The sequence below is a fragment of the Acartia tonsa genome, chromosome 2 (genome assembly GCF_053477335.1).
Source record: "Acartia tonsa isolate MP-2025a chromosome 2, ASM5347733v1, whole genome shotgun sequence".
Taxonomy (NCBI): Eukaryota; Metazoa; Arthropoda; class Copepoda; order Calanoida; family Acartiidae; genus Acartia; species Acartia tonsa.
Window position 1 is genome coordinate 29491220 of NC_137261.1, and position 21704 is coordinate 29512923.

A 21704-nucleotide genomic window follows, 5' to 3' on the forward strand; every position below is an offset into this window, starting at 1 on the left:
AGAAATAGAAATGATAATTTAGTTTTGATAGACTATTATCTATTTTGCCATTCTTGTTTTTAATTTTTCTATAAAAAAGTGTACTTTTTGGAATAGCTTTGAAAACCACAAGCTATTACACGGTAGAGCATTCAAAGTTTTAAAATCAAAATTTCAAATGATTTCTGTGTCTGCCAACTCAAGAATTTAACTGTGCAAAAAATGTAAATATATAATAATCATATTAGTTTTGATATTTTAAAGATATTCAATGTTTTTTTTGCTTAATAGTTTCTTTTTACAAATTCTGTTGAAATGACCCTTTAGTTTTGTGCATATTTTTTAAGAAAACATTTTGTAATTTGGCAACTTAATTTGTATTTTATTTGTTCTTTTCCATATGGTCTTGGCAACATAATTCTTTACATAATATTTAAGCAATGGATAAATGTATTAACAAATCACAAATTAATGTAACTTGCTTCCTTTTCTGTTTTCTGTTAGGGAGATGTGATTTTGAGGGGGTGAAAAAGACAAAAGTGAACCTCCCTTAATTCAAATTTTTTATCAAATTAAATGTTTTATAGAATTTTAAAAATCTGAACTGTACAACAGAAAATATTTTTTAAAAGAAACATTTGGTAACTCCTTCAACCCTGACATCATATATATTGATATCCAGGGAAAAGACAAGTGCCAATAAATTGCTGTACATCCCCAATAATTATGCACAAAATTACCCCTTCTGTAGATTACAATTAGCGGTTGAAACGTTTGGACAATCAATTTAATGAACCAACTAATCAAAATTCAAGAAAAGTTCCCAAAATAGTTAAGGCATCGAATAAGAAAACATAATTATAAAACTTTGGTGACCAGTGTAATAAACAGCCCCACGTCCTCTGCCTCCCTGAGACTGAGATCAGCCTGGAAAAATTATAATTGGACGGATCGGACATTCGTCATGGGAGACTTGTCTCAACATTTCGTAATCAATGCATTGTCCTATTTAATTAAACTGGTGACAATACAGTGCCCCTCCCTCCCCGCAAATCCTGTACAGTTTTAAGTTTGGAGGATTGCTTTCAAAATAGTTTTATATTCAAAGCCTATTTGGAATTTGGTGCTTGTAAAATTTCCACCAATAAAGATATTATATTAATTAATCTATAATACAGTAGTAGTTCTAGTTCTTGATGCCTGTCCGTCTGTATGTCCGTCTGTCTGTCCGTCCCTTAAGATCTCGGTAACCACTGAACCGATCGGATTCTACTCTTCAGTGAATATACCTACTGGTCCTGTGGTGGTTTTAGGCTATTTTCTTGGGGGGTGTGACACCCCCAACTTCCCCAAAAACAAAAAAATTCCCCGCCCCAATTTTCTTAGTGGCTAGGGGCGAAGCCGCTAGTTAATAATAATTCATGTCATGAAAGTTTACAGTTTTCAATCTTTTCCCTTATATATTACCCATTTAATTAAAATTTCTCTTATATAAAAAGTCTATATTTGTATCAAAATTAATATGAATCTTAAGTAGAGTAAAAAATGCAGGTCAAAATCAAAACTCTAGGATTTTGTTTTAAAATAATCTTTTTACTTGTTACACCAATGGATATAATATACGTGGATATATTGACAGGGGAAAATTTATTGTCAATTTAGGGTGGTAAAATGAAACTCAATTTTGGTTGTTTCTTCATCCAGGGAGGGGATGGGGAAAATTAGCGGGAGTTCGTTATTTTAGACAGCTGCTAGCATAATTTTATCATAGTGCATGAAAATATGGTGCAATATCCAGTAATACTATAGCGAATGTTACTCCATAAAAGTTTGAAGATACTACAATAGCAATAACAATAATTACATACAACACCAGGGACGCAGGGATGGGATCATATTACGCTGAATTTAAAAAAAAATGCTTATATGTATGCCGTTGGTAGATGAAAATATTGCGGAGGGGGGGAGGGGTGAAGATTTTTAGATTATTTTGTATCTTATACATATTTCTGAAGAAAAAAACATCGACTAGGCAATGTAATCTTCATAGCCATTCAAAAGAAATTTAAAAGAATTCTAAAGGATTTTGTTAAGTTTTCATGCATGTACTTAAAAACATTGAAGTGTAGGTAAAGTGCCGTTTTATAGATCTTAACTAATTTATAGACTTTAATTTAGCTCTTTTTTAAAGCGAACCTTTCTATGATTATTTTTTTATTAAATGCGAAGCTTTTTCTTAATTAGGGTGTACGTCCGTCCGCACATAACGGTCAGCTTTGTTCATGTTCGTTCGTATAGTACGATTAGACAGAGTATTCTAACTTTTACAGAACTATATTTGATGTTTTTAAACATTTCATTGCTTTCAGATAGAATCTTCAGCAATGATAAATGAATTATTTTTAAATAAGATTATTGTCTTGATTCATTAATTGTTATATAACGGTAATGTTTTGGATAGTTTTTCAAGACTTGGAAATTTGGAAGGCTTGCCTTCTTTTTTCCCCTTAATGGTTTTATATCCCCTTTTAAATGCTGTGCACGCCACTTATCCAACCTTATTTTTTGCTTAAAGTTTTTAGACAACCACTCCTCCAAAAAAAAACGCTGTCTTATTACATAGGGCAAATTCTGAGTTTAAAATTTTCATTTTTAACGTGGTTCCAATCCACACATACCAATGTTGACGAATTTCATTCAAAATATGTGTCAACTTTTTTGTATGCTATATTTTATGAAAGTATGTACCAAATACAATACTACCTAAAATCCCTTTTTTCTTAAGCAGACCACAAATATCTCCAAGATAAAAAAGTATGAACTTATAAGAAAAGTTGTTTACCCGACCCAAGTGGTGGGGACATTTTTCGTCTGCTAGCAAATTGCTTTCTGCTCTTTTATAGCGTTAATTGTTGTGTTAATATTTTCGATACTATTGCCTGATATTTAAAGACCTAATTGAAAGTCGGAACAGGGTAACTCTCGCTGCTATTACCTTTTAATTTTTATCATTTTTTAGGAAGGGAGAGGGTGTAAATTGTCCCACTTGCGAATTATGAAAGTATACCAAATACTGCTGAAATTTTGATAAGGGCGACATATGTATTTTTGCAAATATTTTCATGACACTGAAAATTTAAATCTTGTCTATGAGAATTATTTCTTCAGTCTGGCTTTGAAACCGATTAATAACCGCTAGATTAGAACCAGCTCTCAGCCATACTGAAAAATCAAATATCGTAACATATCATAGACAATTTTCCATTAATAAAAAATCATAAAAAAATACCAAAAATACTAATTTGCTAAAATGAACTTAGCTTGTTAACACTACATTACTTTTTTCATAGGCTAATATTTCCTTCAACAAAAAATGTCCACAATGGCCTTTTTGCTTAGCACTTGGAAAGCTTAGGTTTTATGTATATAATTACCACATTGGTCATTGGGGTGTAAAAAAATAAATTTTAAAAAGATAAAGCACTTTTTGAATTGCTTCACCCAAAACTTTAGAGGAGGCCGGGGCAAGTTGGAAATTAAACTAAGACCACCCCGAAATATTAATAAAGCTTCTCTGAAAAGTATTACTAAAACTTGAGCTTTAGCCAATAAAAACCTTATTACTTTATATAATTGGGTAATTATAATAATTGTCAACGCTTATTTCTATTACCGATCTTAAATATTGTTAGCTTTTTAAAGATGCAATACTCTTATATAAAAGTTAAGTTATTTATTTAGAATATATTTGTCTATTTTAATCTAATGTTTATAATGTTTAGTTTATAGTGCTAACATATTATCAAAGCATCACCTAGCCTAAACAAACACACGATAATTTAAGCGATAAACGGACTTATAAAAATATTTCTTTTTTTATTAATTATTTTTTGTTTGTTTGTCAGCCGAAAATTTTATATGTTTACACCTCTAAAATATTCAAATAATACAATTTTTATTTTCTTTTAAATTTCTTTAAAAATAAAGTTATTTAATCGTATTAAAGTTAAATGGTAGACGGTGGGGGGGGGTTAAAAGGGGTGTTACTTTTAAAAGACCTTTCATTTTACCCTCTCAAAATTAAAAGCTTTGACGTCCTTGTACAGGATCGCCTTGTTTATGTTTATATCGACATAATTGAAACTATAAGTCAACACAGTGCCTCCATTTTAAAGCAAAACCTTTTTTTGGTAGTTAAATTTTTCTGTCATCCCTGTGGTTAATTCATAATTGTGCTAAACTGAAAATTTGTACCTTGTAGAGCCAAATCATTGGTTTTTGGCTTGGTTGCTAACTAGACCAGTTTTGGTTTTCTTTTTATATTACTTCTTTTTTTCATTTAATTGTAACTTTAGATAAGTAATCTGTATGGCATTTTTTGGATTTGGTTTGATCAAGTGTCATTTAGTCATAAAAAATGGTTGGACCAAGTAAAAAATATAGCTATCCTTCCCTACGTTTGGTTTTGAGAGGTTTTCACAGGTCGTCCCAGGTGGAGGGTAGAGAAAATGATGGTCACCTTCCAAATAAACTTTTGAGTTTTCCCCCAAAAATATTTGTAAATACTAAAGATTATTTATTTTTGGAAGCTATTATCATACCTCTTCCCTCTAAAAAAAAACTTTTAATAACCTAAGCTAAGTTCTATTTGTAATAGTCTTCATTCATTAGATATAAAGAAATTAAAAGAAAAGTAAAATTCTTGTTACAAAAGGTTGATGTTAATATTTTTGCATCACGAATGAACAGTTTATCAAGTATGATGAATTGTCTAGTTAAATCCCTTAAACCTCTAGTGGACCATTTATAATCAACCCTAGTCCCTTTAGTTCACTATCCCTCGGGGCTCTGTTTTTGACAAAAGTTTTTTGTTTGATATAATTATCCAATTCATCTGATATTTGGTATACTGATTCATAGGACAACAAAATACGATGTTATAAGCGAAGCATCTCTATAATCAAGTCTTAAAAATATAAGTATGTCCTTAAACAGTACAATTTTCTTACGATTTATACATCTATATTTGACATTCTTAAAGTGTTAACGTTCGTTTGTCCTTCCTTTATAGAGCTTCGCTTTAATGGATGAAGTCATCCTTTTTTTCTTTAAAAATCTAAAGTAATGGAAAAAGTTAAGGGTAGGATTTAGGGGGAATATTAGGAATTCACAGTCAAAATATAGAAATATTCAAATTGTCTTATGCAACATTAATAAACCTTTATAGTTGGTAATTGTGACAAATTATACCCTCCACATTTAACAAGATTTATTAATATCTGCGCGGAGAAAAGGTTACTGGGAAAGTAAATTATTAAACTAACCTCCAGAATTTTATAAAAATTTATACTTAAAACTAATATATATTTATTGTTATTAATAACTTAGATTTGCACAAAAACTAATGACGTTTTAAGTTATTATTTATTAGGTGTGACGATCATTCTAATAAATTTCTATTGTATAGAAAGATCAGTTTTATACTATTTTAATTCTATTGAAGTATCACTCTAATGAATCTCTATTATAAAGAAACATCTATGTAATATTATTATAAGAATCTTTCAAATATTTTATTTTTTCTATTGAAGTATCACTCTACTGAATCTCTATTATAAAGAAACATCTCTGTAATATTATCCTAAGAATCTTTCTGATATTTATTATTTTCTATTGAAGTATCACTCTAATGAATCTCTATTATAAAGAAACATCTCTGTAATATTATCCTAGGAATCTTTCTAATATTTATTATTTTCTATTGAAGTATCACTCTAATAAATCTCTATTATAAAAAACATCTCTGTAATATTATTCTAGGAATCTGTCTAATATTTTCATTCTTTTGCATTTCCTTTGAACACAAAATATTTGCACATGTAATTGATTCTACACATAAGATAATTGTTAACATCCGCTAGTTTTTTATACTGTTTTTTTTTTAATTTGTTGTTTTATTGATCCTAATCCTAACGGGCTGTTTTTTAAGTCAATTATTATCAAAATTAAGAATTTAAAACATTAATTTTCAAATGTTTGTATTTCTTTTTATCTTATTTCTTTATGACAGACAAACAGACAGAAATCTCATTTCCCCCATAGCGTTATGGTCTGACGGACAGACACAGGGAAATATAGAGTAGCTTCGCTACTAAAAAAACTAAGACATTTAAATTTTAGGTAAAAAATCATCAACGAAAATAAATGAAACATAAAATGAGAAAATAAATTATAAAAAGGGCGTTGTAGTTGGAATTTGTTTCGAGGTACTAATCAAACTGAAGGCCTAGATTTCCTCCCTTTTTATTATTTTCTTTCTAGGTCTGACCTTCTCCTGTCTACCAGAGTTATAATTTAATATCATCTTAATCATCTTAGTTTATAATTAAATCATTTATCTTTCTATTTCTTTTTTTAACAGAATACAATTTTTTATATAAATTCTAGTAACTTTTGTTTTTATTTTAGTGTGTGGAGAAAAGCGAATGAGCCGAGTTGAATCTTTGAAAAATCTCATCTTGCACGGCAAAACCCAGCTGGGCAGTAACAATTCGGCTGCAGGCGACAGCCAGCAACATCTGGCAGCTGCCGAGGGATTTCCTGGATTCCACTGCAACTGCAGACACACTGCAAACAGGTAAGACTTCATTTTTAATGTATATTCCAGTATGTCCGTTGAATTAGAACCGCTTTTCAGCCATACTGAAAAATCAAGTGTAGCATCGTATTACAGACAATTTTCCACAAATTTCATATATTTATCAGCGGAAAGCTATACATAATACGATGTGATAAATAAATATTGCTTGTTAATTGATCCAAGTCTAAAAATGTATTTACTTTCAAGTAAGTAATCTACATTTATATTAAAATATCATAAATGTCTAGTGATTAAGTAACATTTTATAATCTAAAATAAAGATTTGTATTATATCTTTACTTTTCATTTTTAATTTTAACGTGTTTTGTTCTGTGATGTTCTGGGATAGGATATTGGGCTGTTTATTTTACTAGTTTTAAAATAATGTTGGCTTATTCGTTGGCTCAACAGCTTTGAATTTTTATTGGTTAATTTATAAAGTTGAGTGTAGTACAAACGTTTCAACCACTTATTATAATTTTCAGAATGGGTAATTTTGTGTATCATCATTGGGGATGTACATCAATTTATCAGCCATTTTTTTATAAACGCGTCTTGCTTTAATACAAGATTTCTAACGATTCCATACGAAAATGACATTTACGCACAAACACATTGACAATAAATGTATAAAATTATCCTCATTTCATAACATGCAATTATCACTTTACCAAGCTTTTCAACACTAATTATGTCAACAGTTCATCTGGAAAAGTACATCTAATTTTAGCCAGCCTTAAACTATAATCAAATTCAAATAACAAACAATTTTAGTTGTTTTTTTATGTAATTTAAAATAATGTACAAATGTACAATAAAGGTTTTTGAAGACAGTTGTCTGCAGATACGTAATTTAAATAGTCTGTGTTTTTTTTTAATTAATTTAATTTTCGCTTCTAAAAGAAATTGCAATAAAACAAAGACAGATTTTTCAAGATTTTTGTCGAGATTTGGTGAGCAAAATAGTTACAGGCAGGGTACTTATGGGATAAGATTATAGACAAAAAATTCATGTAAATCATCCACCAATGATGAAGAACAAAATCAATTCTTCTGTGGATTAGAATTATTGAAAAGTTTGAAACCAATCAAAATTTGATAGAAATACCTAAATTTTTTTATCAAAATAACTTGGTTATAAAACTATAGATACCAGTTTAATCTATAATATCCCTTCTTCCCCTGTTATATGTGAGTTATATAGGAGCCTTACTCTTGGAGTATTAACAATTGATCCTAATTGAATGCCGGTAGTTAATTTTGGGGTCAACAAAGAGTCAACCTAAACTCTTTTTCATTGCAATTAATGTCAATCTTGACCCTAACTTCTGACGAAAGATGTTTGACCCATCAATATATAAAATATATTTCCGCGAACTGCTTCTTACTCGTGCATGGATGCAGGGAGAGATGGACATTAGACTGTTTATTACACTAGTCCACAAAGTTTTATAATAACTTTTTCTTATTCGTTGGCTTGACAACTTTAAGGACTTTTATTGAATTTGAATGGTTGAGTGTCAAAAAGTTTCACCTACTACTTGAAATCTACAGAAGGGGTAATTTTTATTTGTCATCATTGCAGATGTTTATCAATTTATCGGCCATGGTCTTATCCTTTTAAACCCGTGAGTTCAAGTCATGGTTAACTTTTAATAAACATTGATTGAAGTTTGTTAATGTTTATATATAGAGTTTAAAACTTGGTGGATTTTCATTTAATATGAAAGAATTGCCTGAATTAGTGAATTTGCACATTTATTTAACAAAAACCGTTCTTAACATTTTAATGAAATATTTGCCTATTTTTCAATTACAGAAAATGGTAGTTTTTGAAATTGTATCTTTGTCATTAAAAATATTGTCATCCTTGTTTACTAAAGATAAAATTTTTATATTAGTAAAACATTGACCGAAAGTACACATTTTTCCGCATGTTTGAGATTTCTCTTGAAAAAGTGTTATAATATGATTGATTACTATTATCTCACCATCTTTCAGCCAAGCTATAGGGTGCTAATATATGCTGTCCTTTCAGTTCTGCCAAAATTTAGAAAATATTAAAGATTATCAGAAACGCTAAACTTTAATACTTTTGTAAGGATTGTACAGGGTGTTTCAAGAGAAATGCGTTTTTTAAAAACTTAATTAGGCATAGAAAATGAAACAATTATCTAAAATGCTTTATATATTTGGAAAACCTATTCTGGGACATTTATGTTTCAAATATTTTAAAATGATTTTTTCGACAAATTATGCCTTAAAAACGGGTTTTTCCAAAGACCTTGATTTTGAAGATTTGCAAAATTTAAGGTAGTGGAAAAAATGCCCTCATTTTTAAAATTCAAATTGCGCGGCTTGTATTAATAGGAGAAAAACGTTATGCATACCGTTAGAATCGTTATAAACTCTAGTTTTTGAAAATATAAGTGCCATTTTTGTGCTATTTGTAGTTTAGGAACTACATTGAAAAATGTGAGAAAGGTTGAAAAGTTTTAATTAAGTTGGAACATTTTTTTACTTAGCTCCTAAACTATACGTAGCACAGGAATGGTTCTTATATATCCAAAAACTAGAGATTATGCCGATTCTAACGATATGCATGAAATTTTTCTACTATTAATACAAGCCGCACAATTTTATTTTTAAAAATGAGGCCATTTTTTCCACAACCTTAAATTTTGGAAATCTTAAAAAATAAGGCCTTTGGAAAAACCGGTTTTTTAGGCATAATTTGTCAAAAAAATCATTTTTAAATATTTGAAATATAAATATCCCAGAATAGGTTTTCCAAATATATAAAGCATTTTAGATAATTGTTTCATTTTCTATGCCTAATTAAGTTTTTAAAAAACGCATTTTTCTTGAAACACCCTGTACAATGACAAAAAAAGAAAAATAACATTTCAATTATCTTAATATTATCGATATTATAGCAGCTAGAATCAGAACAGCAAATGCTCGCGTTTTGTCTAAAACAAAATTTTGTATTAATATTCATTTTTATTTTATCGGTATTTTTTAATCTTACTGTTAATATTTATGCGGACATTATTGTACACTCTAATATATTACATACCATAGGATGTATAGAACAATATTTATCTAAGATTTTATCGGTACTAAAGCCTTTTAATCGGCAATAGGCCGGCTAGATTAGTATTCATTAGGTTAAGGTTTTAAGTCATGTAAAAACGAGCATAGCTTTAACTTCACAGTTCTAAACCTTGTGTGTGTATATTTTTTGTCAGTATTATACCAGTTTTAAAAGAAATTTTTAATTACAGTCTCTACTCAGTCTGTAGTTTGTCATCCTATAATATACAGAAATAAGTTTTTTTTCTAAAGCAAAATATCAAGGTTGTACTCTTCATGTAAGCGTCATAAATATCTTGGGTGGTTTTAAGCTATTTACCTTGGCAATCCCCGCCTCCCATTAGAGGCTAGGGCCGAAGCAGCTAGTAAATATAAAAAGTAAAAGCTTCTTCAAAAAAATTTTTACAGGGTAAATATATATAATAATTTATATGATCAATTTTCCTTATAGTTATTATAACACTTACCCTACACTTAAAAATAAATTTGTATCAAATAAACTTGACTTTGAGACAATTCACACCACTTACACATTTTTCTTTTCTTTTTGTAGCAAAACTACTTAATAATTGAGGTATGTACGTTCAAACATCTTAACTTCTGTCATTTAAACCAGAGATCTATAGGGATAGGACAATGGTCGATAAATTGATATACATTCCCAATGATGACACACAAAATTACCCCTTTTGTAGATTAAAAAGATTTTTGCATAAAAGTAAGATTTATTTATTATTGTTTTATTGCGAATATCAAAGCCTAATTAAATATGACATTATTTTAGTTTTTTACTTGAAATATCAACTTAACAGTAAATTTTTGAAAAACTTACTGATGATTTACTTTTGAAAAAAAGTTACTAATGCTTAGAAACTATAAAATTATACTTATCATACTTACTGAAGGTGCTAAAATGCTCGGGGGGTAAAATATTGTTTTTCATAGTGAGATGCGCTAGATGGATAATAGTTATTTATCGCATAGTATTATAGACAGATTTCCGCTGATATCAAAATGAAACTTCATATAATTAAAACCAGTTTTGTTAGTCCCATTATCTAGAAAAGAGCCTCATTTAAGAATGATATTGTTAATAGGAAAGTATACTCTGTGTGGTCATTTATTTACTGACAAAAAATGTACATTAAGATCTCTGAGATGATAAGTATATGGTTTGATGAAAAGTTGCTGATCAGTATTAGCCGGATATAATTATAATATTATGCTTGAACAAAGAGTAAAATAAAAGAGTAAAGCTTTTCTTTAAAAATCGCAGAAAATCTATATCCGGGGCCTTTCTTTTGTCTGTCCTTTAATCCGAGTAGGTGAAAATAGTGACTGGATTATTTTCAAAAAAAAATTGTTTAAAAGAGAAGCTAAAAAAACATGAACGTTTGCCTCTACTTTGCAAGAAAATGCGACTCTTTTCAATTACTCTATGATATAAATGTTGATGGTAGTTACTTAAGGAAATTTAATATGAGTTGGCTGTAAATTTATACTCAGTAGGGCGCGTGAGTATTGGTTAAAAATCCATTTTTTACTTATTTAAATTTCAAACTTGTAACAACTGTAAATCGATATATTACTACAGGGATGTTGCACCACATTTTCTTGTACTATGATAAAGTGATGTTCTCAGCTGGCTAAAAAACCGTTTCATTCCCTCCCTTTACCCAATCCCCTCCCCTCCTACTGTATGAACGGACTGGCCAATAATGCGGTCCACATTAGAAAGCTAAATTGTCGACAAATTTTCCTCTCAGTATATCCACGTATATCATATATCCATTCATTCGCAGTTGCCTCTTGTATATTTTTTTGTCGCCAAAAAGTCACAGATCAGCAACTCGCCCCTCATTTCTTCAAAGGTAGTTGTTTGCCCTAAAGTGCCAACTTTTTTTTGGCCCATTATTTAAATTTCAGAATAAACAATTCGCAAGCCCCCTAATACTCAGTATATAAGTACTTTAGAGTACATAATGCCTGGTCATTTATTAATGCACGAAGGTCATTAAAACTATAAACTATAAGCTTCAAGTTTCAAATGATTAATTTTAATTTTGACCAACCCCTAAAATGCATTTGGATATCAATATCTTTTGCTATGGCAGTATTATTAATTTTAGCGGTTAAAATGAGAGGTGTTTGATGCCACTTAAAAGACATTTTCTGCCGTTTTGCGTCTGTAGATCCCCTAAGATTAAGCGGTTAATAACAGCTAAGGCTTTTGTGAGACCTTAAAATATATATTATGTATGTATGTATACCCAAGGATCTAAAGGGATAAATGGCTGAAAAAATTTATGTATATGATAAAAAAAATTACCCCGTATGAATATTACAATTAGTGGTTTAAACGTTTGTACATTCAACCTAATGAACCACCAATCAAAATTCAATAAAAAAAGTTGTTATGCCTACGAATTAGAAAACTTTGGGGACTAGTGTAATAAACAGCCCATTATCCCCTCCGTGATACCATATAAATAGGAGATTATGATAGGTTTTGATTAATATATAAAATTACATTTCAAGAACAATGCAAACCAAACACCCAACAATGTAATAAAAAAATTGCTACTTAAAAAGGACACTCAATGAATATAAAATTTATATTTTTCAAAGGTTTAATAAATATTGTTTTAACAAAGGCTCGGCAGCCAACAAAAGCCGCGCGCGTTGTTTAAAGGCATCAAATTTCAATTTAGTCACACTTTAGCCGCACAGCTTTCAAGCCATCTAATTTCTATCTTTTAGTGCGATATTCATTTATTAGCTTTTTCAGTGAGTAATGATATATTTACCCATTAAAACATATCATAATTCTATCATTAAAAAAGACTCAGGAGTGCCCCTTTAATGCATTGCAATAAGTAGATAAAGGGATAACTATTAACTATAGTTTTAAAGAAATATAGTCTATTGTTAATAGGTATTTTGCGGTAAAATTTTTCAACAATTGTAAGATTTTATACAAAAACAAGAAAATATTTCAAATGTTAGTTTGCTTAGCTTTTTAAAATTCAAATGGGAATGATTTTTCAATTCTCCCTTTACCCCTGATAGGAATGGTTTGATAATGTGTATCTAATAATAGGTTTGTGTGGTGGGTATAATTCAAGCAAAAAATTTGACTCCACTTTCCTGTCGCGAGGGTTACATTACTCAAATAAGTATTTCCATGCTTTAAAAGAAGGGTTGTTCCATGGATTAGGGATCTAAAGGGATAAGACAATGGCCATTAAACTGATGTACATCTCAAATGATGATATACAAAATTACCCCTTCTGTCGATTTTAATTAGTGTTGAAAAATTTTGGACACGCTACTTAATAAACCAACTAATCAAAATTCATTAACAGGTTAAAAGTTGTTAGCCTACGAATAAGAAAACGTTAATAAGACTTTGGTGACTAGTGTAGTAAACAGACTAATGCGCCCCCCCCCCCCCCCACCTCTCGCTGTCTGTAGCTTCTCTATATTCACATCAAGTCGGTTTTTGTCCGTTTGCCAGACGCTCCGACTGTTATTCAAATGTTTTACTGTCTTACAGTTCCTGCAGTAGATTTTAAATAAATTGTCCTTGTCATTAATTACTTTAAACAGTAGATATTTAAAAGTTTTTTTTTATGTATAGTAAGAAAGAGAATGTTATAGTTTAAAATGGGTCCACAATTAAGCCAAACAAAGCTTATTTCTTCATCATATGTGGGTGGAAATTCAACAAGGATGACAACAATGGAAGCTCTATAATTTTTGTGCAAATCCTTATATAAAAGTAACAGGATTTCTGTATCTGTCTGTCTGCTGAATCGATACGTATCTCCTTTACAGTTTAGCTACTCATATGTCCTGGGAGGGTTTATAGCTATTCTGGGGTAGGGTACCACCACCCTCCCATGAGAAAATTTATAACTAAATACTTTAATGCTTTTAACGTATTGAACTACCGCAACTATAAGGACGTACTGACCTATTTATAGAGAATCCTCGCTATTAACAACATTTGACGGCGTATTTGAGTGAAAGAAAAGGAAAAGCCATTAAAGGTCTAAATGATGAATCCAAATATAGGATACAGGGATCGGGTAAGTGGAGGGGAAAAAATTATAAATTTTGAAATTTAATTTGTTTGAAGTAAAACAATTTTATATTTGAAAGTAAGTAACAGATGATAATATTAAACCATGATAAACCTTTTTCCAGTATGGCTTCAAAACTGAGTCATATCTGCTGGAATAGAACCGGTTTTTTAGTCATTATGAAAAATCATGTATGACATCGTATTACAGTAAGTTTTCCACGAACATTCATTTTAATACAAACGGAAAGCTGTCTATAAGACGAGGCGTTGATAACTATTAAGAATTTAATAAACAGGGAAGTTATATAATATTTTACTTACCTTACTTTTATAAAGTGAGAATCGAAAAAAATCTACCAATGACAAAATATCAATTTTTCTTTCTTTTTATCCATGATGTTATGATCGCATTTTCTCCTTAATGATGTTATTTTTTTGGTTCCGTCTCCATTTCTTTACATTTGGAAATCACTTATTTCAAAAACAATCAACCATTTTTTCTCTCTTTTCACGACATTTCTAAAATTTATTTTTAGTTTTAATTTAAATCCTCTGAAGGTCCTTTTTATATTCAAGTCTTAGTATTTATTTTAGGCTAATTTTGTGTTGTTCACTTCTCCTTAGATTATGAAGGCTTCCCATTATCAATTTTAGGTTTTTGGGAGTGGGGAGGTACCCTCCCCCAAAATAGATATAAACCTTTCCTTGACCTTATGATAAGGTTCACTGTAAATTAGATCCAAATCGGTTCAGCGGTTACGAGATTCTTCAGTACAGACAGATATACACACACTGGTAGACATCATGTTACATTTTTTTTATCTACAACTTTTTTTTGGGGGGAGGGGTGTTCAACCCACCAAGAAAATAGCCTAAAACCACCACAGGACCAGTCGTTATATTCCCTAAAGAGTAGAATCAAATCGGTTCAGTGGTTACCTAGAACTTGACGGACGGACGGACAGACGAACGGACAGACATCATTCTACTTTGTATTATAGATGAAATATTTTCGACAAATTTTTAATATAAGGATACTACATCTTATTCCAGCACAAATATCTGATGTCAAAAAGATGTGTGTACTCCATCTTATTTGTCCATATTAGTCCAGCTATATGTCCAACTAATGGATATAGGATACGTGGATATTGTAGCAGATTCTTGCATACCCTGATAAATGTTTCTCATAGCTGGAAAGTATTGCGATACCCCCACCCCACCCATATGACTTTTCCCCATCCCCTCCCATGACGTTGGAGGAACGTATTGATTAATATCTGAGGACAATATTAGCAACATTAATTCCCCTGTCACAATATCCACGTAGTCTATATCAAATGTCCGAACAGAGGTGTGCTGTCATTGCCGCTAATTTATCACATTATAAAAGCATCAGAAGAATCGCATATTTATTACAACAGCGATAACTTTTCTTTACATTTTAATGAACTAGCGGCTTTGCTCCTAGCACCAAGGAAATCTGTATTTGGAGAATTAAGAAAATTAGCCGAAAACCAAACTTAGATATGAAAATTAAATAGCCTAAAACAATCCAGAAACCCTTAAGAAGCTTCTGTAAAATTAGAACTGTAGTTATCGAAATGTTAAGGTACAAACAAACAAAAAACTTACTACTTTGTATATTTATATTTGTCTATTTCTTATTTGTCTTTTTCCAAATATGAAATACAATACAACTGTGGTAATGTACAGAAGTGATAGCACACCAAAAGGAAAAGATGATATATCGATAACACAATCGCTCAATAGAGATTTCAGAATATTATGGAAATGAGGAAATAAAATATTTTTAGTAGCGCAGTTGTTTTTTTATGTATGTTGTGTGTTCGTCTGTCCTTCCGGGTTTCCGTCACTAGATGGTCGTTAAGAAATTAACATATATTGCTTAAAATCAATTTTCCCGGGCAGTAATAAAAGTCTCATATTTATGGATTTATTAACATAAGTATTTTTGTTTTTACCAAGCTGCTTATGGCGACATTTATCCTTTTTTGTGAAAAGCTGAACAAATTCGACTACAAATTTGTTTAATTGCCTAATTAAAGGAAATATTTGAATTTAGAAAGATTAATTAAACAACCTATTTTACGGATTAATTTTTAATTATAGAAATGGATACCAAGTCTAATCTTTTTACTTTAAATATTTTCAAGGCTAAAAATGTTATAATATCTATTTTGTTAATATATAGATTATCCTATGTATTAATTTAAGATATTAAGGGTATAGGATTTTCATTATTTTGATTTGAGTTTTAAGGACGCCTTTATAGGTTCTGTGGTAGTTTAATTAAGATTCAAGTCTTTTAAGTTTTAGGTTGTTTTTCTGCCTTCCCTACCCAATCAAATACAAAAGCTGAAATTGTTAGCAAGATAAAGTTTATCAAATCACAAATTTTCCTTTTATTTCCAAAGTTTACTTATTAAAAAATAGAGGGGCTCTACGAAAAAGGTCCCCATCACTTGGGCCCGGTAGTTGTCTGGGTTATACATATATCCTTATACATTTATTGTTTACTTAAACTCGCGTGTGCGTCATATTTTTCTCCCTAAAAGAAAAACCGCAAATCGACCTTGCTCGATATTTTTTCCTATCCTACCACACTGTGCTTCTCGAGCAATAAAGTTGGCTCGATATTTTTTCCTATCCTACCACACTGTGCTTCTTGGACAAGAAAGTTGAAGTGGAAAACAAACTACAGATCAGAGGTTTGCATACTAAGGGGGTTGGTTTTACCCTCCTATATGTCCACCCTCTACACACCTCTAAACCTCCCCTTGAATAAGGTTTACACTACCCTGTTAAACTCCCTAATACAGCCAAGGCTGATAAGTAAAGGTAAAAGAGCCACACACACCTTATTCTAAATTAAGCTGGACTTCTAGTGGGGTAGATCTAACCCCTAACACTAAAAATAAACTCTTCTTGTTGTCTTTAATACACCCACCTGAAGCTTACACGCCCCTACAGTTAACCCAACTCGATTTTGGTTTAATGGTGGTGTCAAAATTTTGCAAGGGAGGGACGTGTATATCTATACCTTTTTTGCTAATATATATAAAAGAGCAAAATAATAAGAATTACTTTGAAATTATTTTTGTTGAGTAAACTATAATTCAACTTTTTAAAATAAAACTCAGTTGCGATATTCGCTGTAACACAGTTTGATTAAATACCAAAAAGCTAAGCGACTTCTTTCTCCTTTCTTTATCTTTAAGCACAATGTGTAAGGGTGAAAAGTTGTGAGGGGAGGGGGACACTTCGGAAGGAAGTGGGGAATTAAAAAGGAGGACGACACTGGAGCAGGCCAGGGAGGGAGGGGACAATGGGTAGTTTATTACATTAGTCCCCAAAATTTATGAATATATTTTCTTATTTGTTGACTTTACAACTTTGTGGACTTTGTTGAATTTTGATTTGTTGGTTCATTAAGTTGAGTGTCCAAACGTTTCAACTACTAATTGTAATCTACAAAAGGGGTAATTTTGTGTATCATTATTAGGGATGTACTTCAATTTATTGGCAATTGTCTTATCCCTTTGGATCCCTGGTAAAAGGCGCATCGCATCGAAGCCACCACTAAAACATAATAGATGCATTTTATAATTGCCTGTCCAATTTTCTCTCAATTTTGTTAATATATGTATGAACAGCACACAGCGGCTTTATCAGATCATAGGGCCAGGCATAGAGAGGCTCTTCATACTACATACAAATACATGTTCCATATAATCTACCTTTAAATTAAGCCCTTTCCGCTATACTTGTTTGTTTTTAAACATTTACCATATTTTTAACCCATCTTTCGTATTTTAAATAAACTTAAATAAGTTAAGGATTAACAAATGTAGGCGTAAAGTAAATTCTCATGGGTATACTTGCAAAAGGATAATTTCTACTACTGATTACGATTATACTACTGGCTTCGTCTCTAGCAATCATGCTTTATTTAATTATTTTTTCGGTTAGGGGAGGTCTATGGCCTATATTTATAACTTTCTAAAAAAAAACATTTAAAGATAGTCAACAATCCCTTTAAATTAAAATGGTAAGGCCTGCTTTACCCTTTTTAACCCCCTCAAGAAATACACCCCCCCGCAAAACCATGTGCCCGCCACTGCTTTCTATGCAGGATACAATTCCAAATATAAATGGAAGGACAGACAAGCAAACATTATTTGTTGAAATTCTATAAATAAGAGGAAATATAAAACTATTTTAATCATTGAATTTATTCATTTTCTTTATACAATCAAGCAGCCTTGAAAAACTGTAATTCCATGTAATGGTGACCATTGACTGGTTGAAAAGAATTGTATCAAATAAAAATAATTATTCATAGAGTTATGACTCTGCAGATTCTAACTTTATTCATAATATTCAAGGATGGGGGAAAATGCATCAAATGAAAAACATTTTATATTATCAAATTATTTAGAAAATGAAATAATATTTTTTATTATCTTTACTGAAAATAACAATAGATATTTTAACTCCAATTTTTATGTGTTTTTTTGATGCACTGTTCCATAATTTTGTGTTTTTCACACTTTTTATACAAGAATTTGATTAATAACTTAGAATACACTTTTTGGAGTAATTTTGATTAAAATTGTATATTAGTAATTGTTGTACTCGATTACCCATTCTCAAGAAAATGCATTTAATTTTAAAACTTTTTGTTTACATGTCCTAAGCATATAATTAGTATTGCAGCAAATATCTAATTAAGGCATGACCGTCAATCTTTTAGTTGACAAAAATATAACTCTCTTTCTGATAAAATCTTTGTCTCTGCCTTATAGAGAGACTTCAAATTTTTCTTTAGCAAGGTTTAGGCTATTTTTATTTTTATGTTGTGTTAAGAGAATCAATATATTTTTATTAATTGATTAGAAAATATGTGAGCAAAACTTCTGTATGCTGGGGTCTAATAATTATAATGTAAATAATGATGTGCGTGCATTGTAAACTTTTGATGATAAAATGCACAGAAAGTTATTAAGTAAATTACAGATACAATACTGTAATTAACTTTTATTTTACACAAGTATTTCAATTTGGACAAAACAAGTTTTGCCACAAATGATAGAAAGAAATAGTAATTTCCTAGATTTAGTAATAGAAATTTACTGCATCTTATAATTTACTGACGGATTTTAAAAGATTTAAAAGTTAAAATTACTGATAAAAGATTACCCAAAAATTAATAACCATAATTTCTTATTCGTTGGCTCAAAAACATTTGGTAGATTTATTGAATTTTGATTGGTTGGTTCCAATATGACAATGCATTTTTGTTTATCCTCATTGGGGCTGAGTAAAAAATAAGTATATTTTGGCCACTTTGAACCCTTTGTGGCGTATGTGCAAGTGCAAATTAGCAAATTAATTTATTATCCATCAAAAAATTGAACGTTTCGATTTCTTGGATTTTATGGGTTTAGCCAAGGTTTTCAGTATTTTTTAAACGTAATAATACACACATTCTAAACAAACATGAACCCATTCATAAAGGAGGACAAGCGAACAAAAACTCTTGTAGTGAGTCAGAACATAATAGGTTGAAATTTAATTTGTAAGTCTAAATAAAATTACACATAAAATTGTTACACAATTTTTAGGATTTGATTATCGAGATGGCTCGCTTTAATATTGTACATTGTTGTCCTAGGAATTATTCTTCCAAAAAAAGAGATAATATGATATTATGCAATAAGTTGTTTGCCAAAAAAGTTGTTTTAGATGTACGGAATTTCTGGAAACGATTAAAGGGCTGCTTCCTAAATTCCTAGATTTGTTATAGGAATCATCTTGCAAAGTTTCACAATTCTAACATGTCTAAATTAACGAAAAGAGCTAACCGTTACATTACCGGCGAACGGACCGACTCTAATTGTAGAAAAGCTTCACTTTTTTAAAACACGCTTAAACTTCCTTAGATTAGTTTTTTGCGGACAAACAATAATTATTATTTCAAGGTGTTTATTTTTTGCAATTTTTGTATATTGTATTTTTAGCGTACAAAAACACACATATTACATATTAAGCTATAAAAATTGGAAAGAATTTTAATGAATATAATAGATTTGAAATCTGCATAAAATCTTAAGGATTTTTTTTATAAAATTCGTTTTTTATATAATTCATTATTTAAAAGCGCAAATCCAATTTAAGTTTATAAATTTTGACCAATAGGATAGGTGGATTGGAAACTACCTGCGCTCTAATTGGTTGAATGATGTACGTCACTTAAGCTTCTCCAATCAGGGCGCAGATAGTTTTCAATCCATCAATCACAGATGTCAAAATTATTTAACTTAATTTGTATTTGCGCTTATAGATAAAGAATTATACAAAAAACGAATTTTATAAAAATTCCTTAAAATTTTATGCAGATTTCAAATCTATTATATTCATTAAAATTCTTTCCAATTTTTATAACTTATTACATATGCCATTTATACACCAGTGTTTTTAAAATATACATTAAGAGAAAACTAATTTAAAATCTATCTACATATTTAATAATGAAGTATTGAGAAACTATCTATTAAATGCAAAATCTGTAATATAAAGATTAGGCTTCCTAATTTTATCATTTAAATTTCTGATCTAATTTAAAGTAAGGAATATTTCTAATCTACGAAGTAAGAATCGACTCTAAGTTAATCTTCGAAACTAATTAATATCCGCTGGAATAGAACCGGTTTTGAACCATACTGAAAAATCATGTGTACCATCGTATTACAGACAATTTCCACGAATATTAAAATTAAAATCAGTTTTGTGAGCCCCGTGGGGTCAAAGGCCCTGAGTAAGTAACTATTCTAATATCTACTAGGGTATAAACGACTGGCTGAACATTTATCACATATTGCGTAACATATTAACGTTTTTTCATTCATTTCTTTATTTCAGGCGGTCTAAATCCAGCGAACGGGTTGGCGAGCGGACCGGCGGAGTTCATCATCTCGGTTTGGCGGCTTGGATCGGCTACCCGGCCCTTCCCTTTCCACATGATACATTCAGGCATCATTTACAGTCAATTTTTATCAGATTTTCTTATTCTTTTTTTGTCTACTGTTGTAGGTAAGGCTAGGTTAGGTTTTATTGGGTACTGGGTAGCCCCGCATGATTAGGGCCCCCATCAGGGGTTAGGTATAGGGGACAAAATTAGCCCCCTCTTATTTTCAATTAAAAAAAAAATAGGAGGAAATTATAAATTATAAAACTATGATATCTGTCTAATCCTGTCTTAAATCCTTTCATCAACATTAAATAAAATATTTTTAGTAGCGAAGCTACTCTATAATTCACTTTGTCCGTCCGTCAGTCCGTCCGTCAGTCCGTCAGTCCGTAACGCTATTGGGGAAATGGGATTTACTCAGCTCCTATAAAAGGTAGAATGCTGAATTTTTTGACAACGTTCCCATTATTAAGGAGCACAATTAATTATGAAACATCGATGGCGATAGGACCGCTTTTTAGCAGGTTTTAGGCTATTTTTGTATTTTTCACATTTTTCTCAATATCTTCGGTGTTTATTGTGTGATTTTCAAAATTTTTTCAGTTATAGATATCAAAATTAAATTTCCAGTTGTTTAAAGAAAACAACTATGAAGGTTAGACTACCTTTAAGCAGGTTTTAGGCTATTTTTTTTATTTTTCACATTTTTCTACATATCTTTAGTGTTTATGGTCCGATTTCCAAAATTTTTTTTAGTTATAGATATCAAAATTAAATTCCCTGTCCTTTAAAGAAAACAACTTTGACAGCCAGACTGCCTTTCAGCAGGTTTTAGGCTATTTTTGTATTTTTTACATTTTTCTCCATATCTTTGATGTTTATGGTACGATTTTCAAAATTTTTTCAGT

The 21704-nt window shown here is 30.5% G+C and overlaps 1 protein-coding gene across 1 annotated transcript in view; it reads left to right on the top strand.

Annotated features, from left to right (window-relative positions):
• LOC145309395 (uncharacterized) overlaps nucleotides 1-21704 on the top strand; it is a 155123-nt gene that overhangs the window by 44355 nt on the left and 89064 nt on the right. The window contains exons 5-6 of the mRNA XM_080150334.1: nucleotides 6448-6616; nucleotides 20748-20858. Of these exons, the coding sequence (XP_080006460.1) occupies nucleotides 6448-6616; nucleotides 20748-20858 (280 nt within the window). The remainder of the gene's footprint in view (nucleotides 1-6447; nucleotides 6617-20747; nucleotides 20859-21704) is intronic.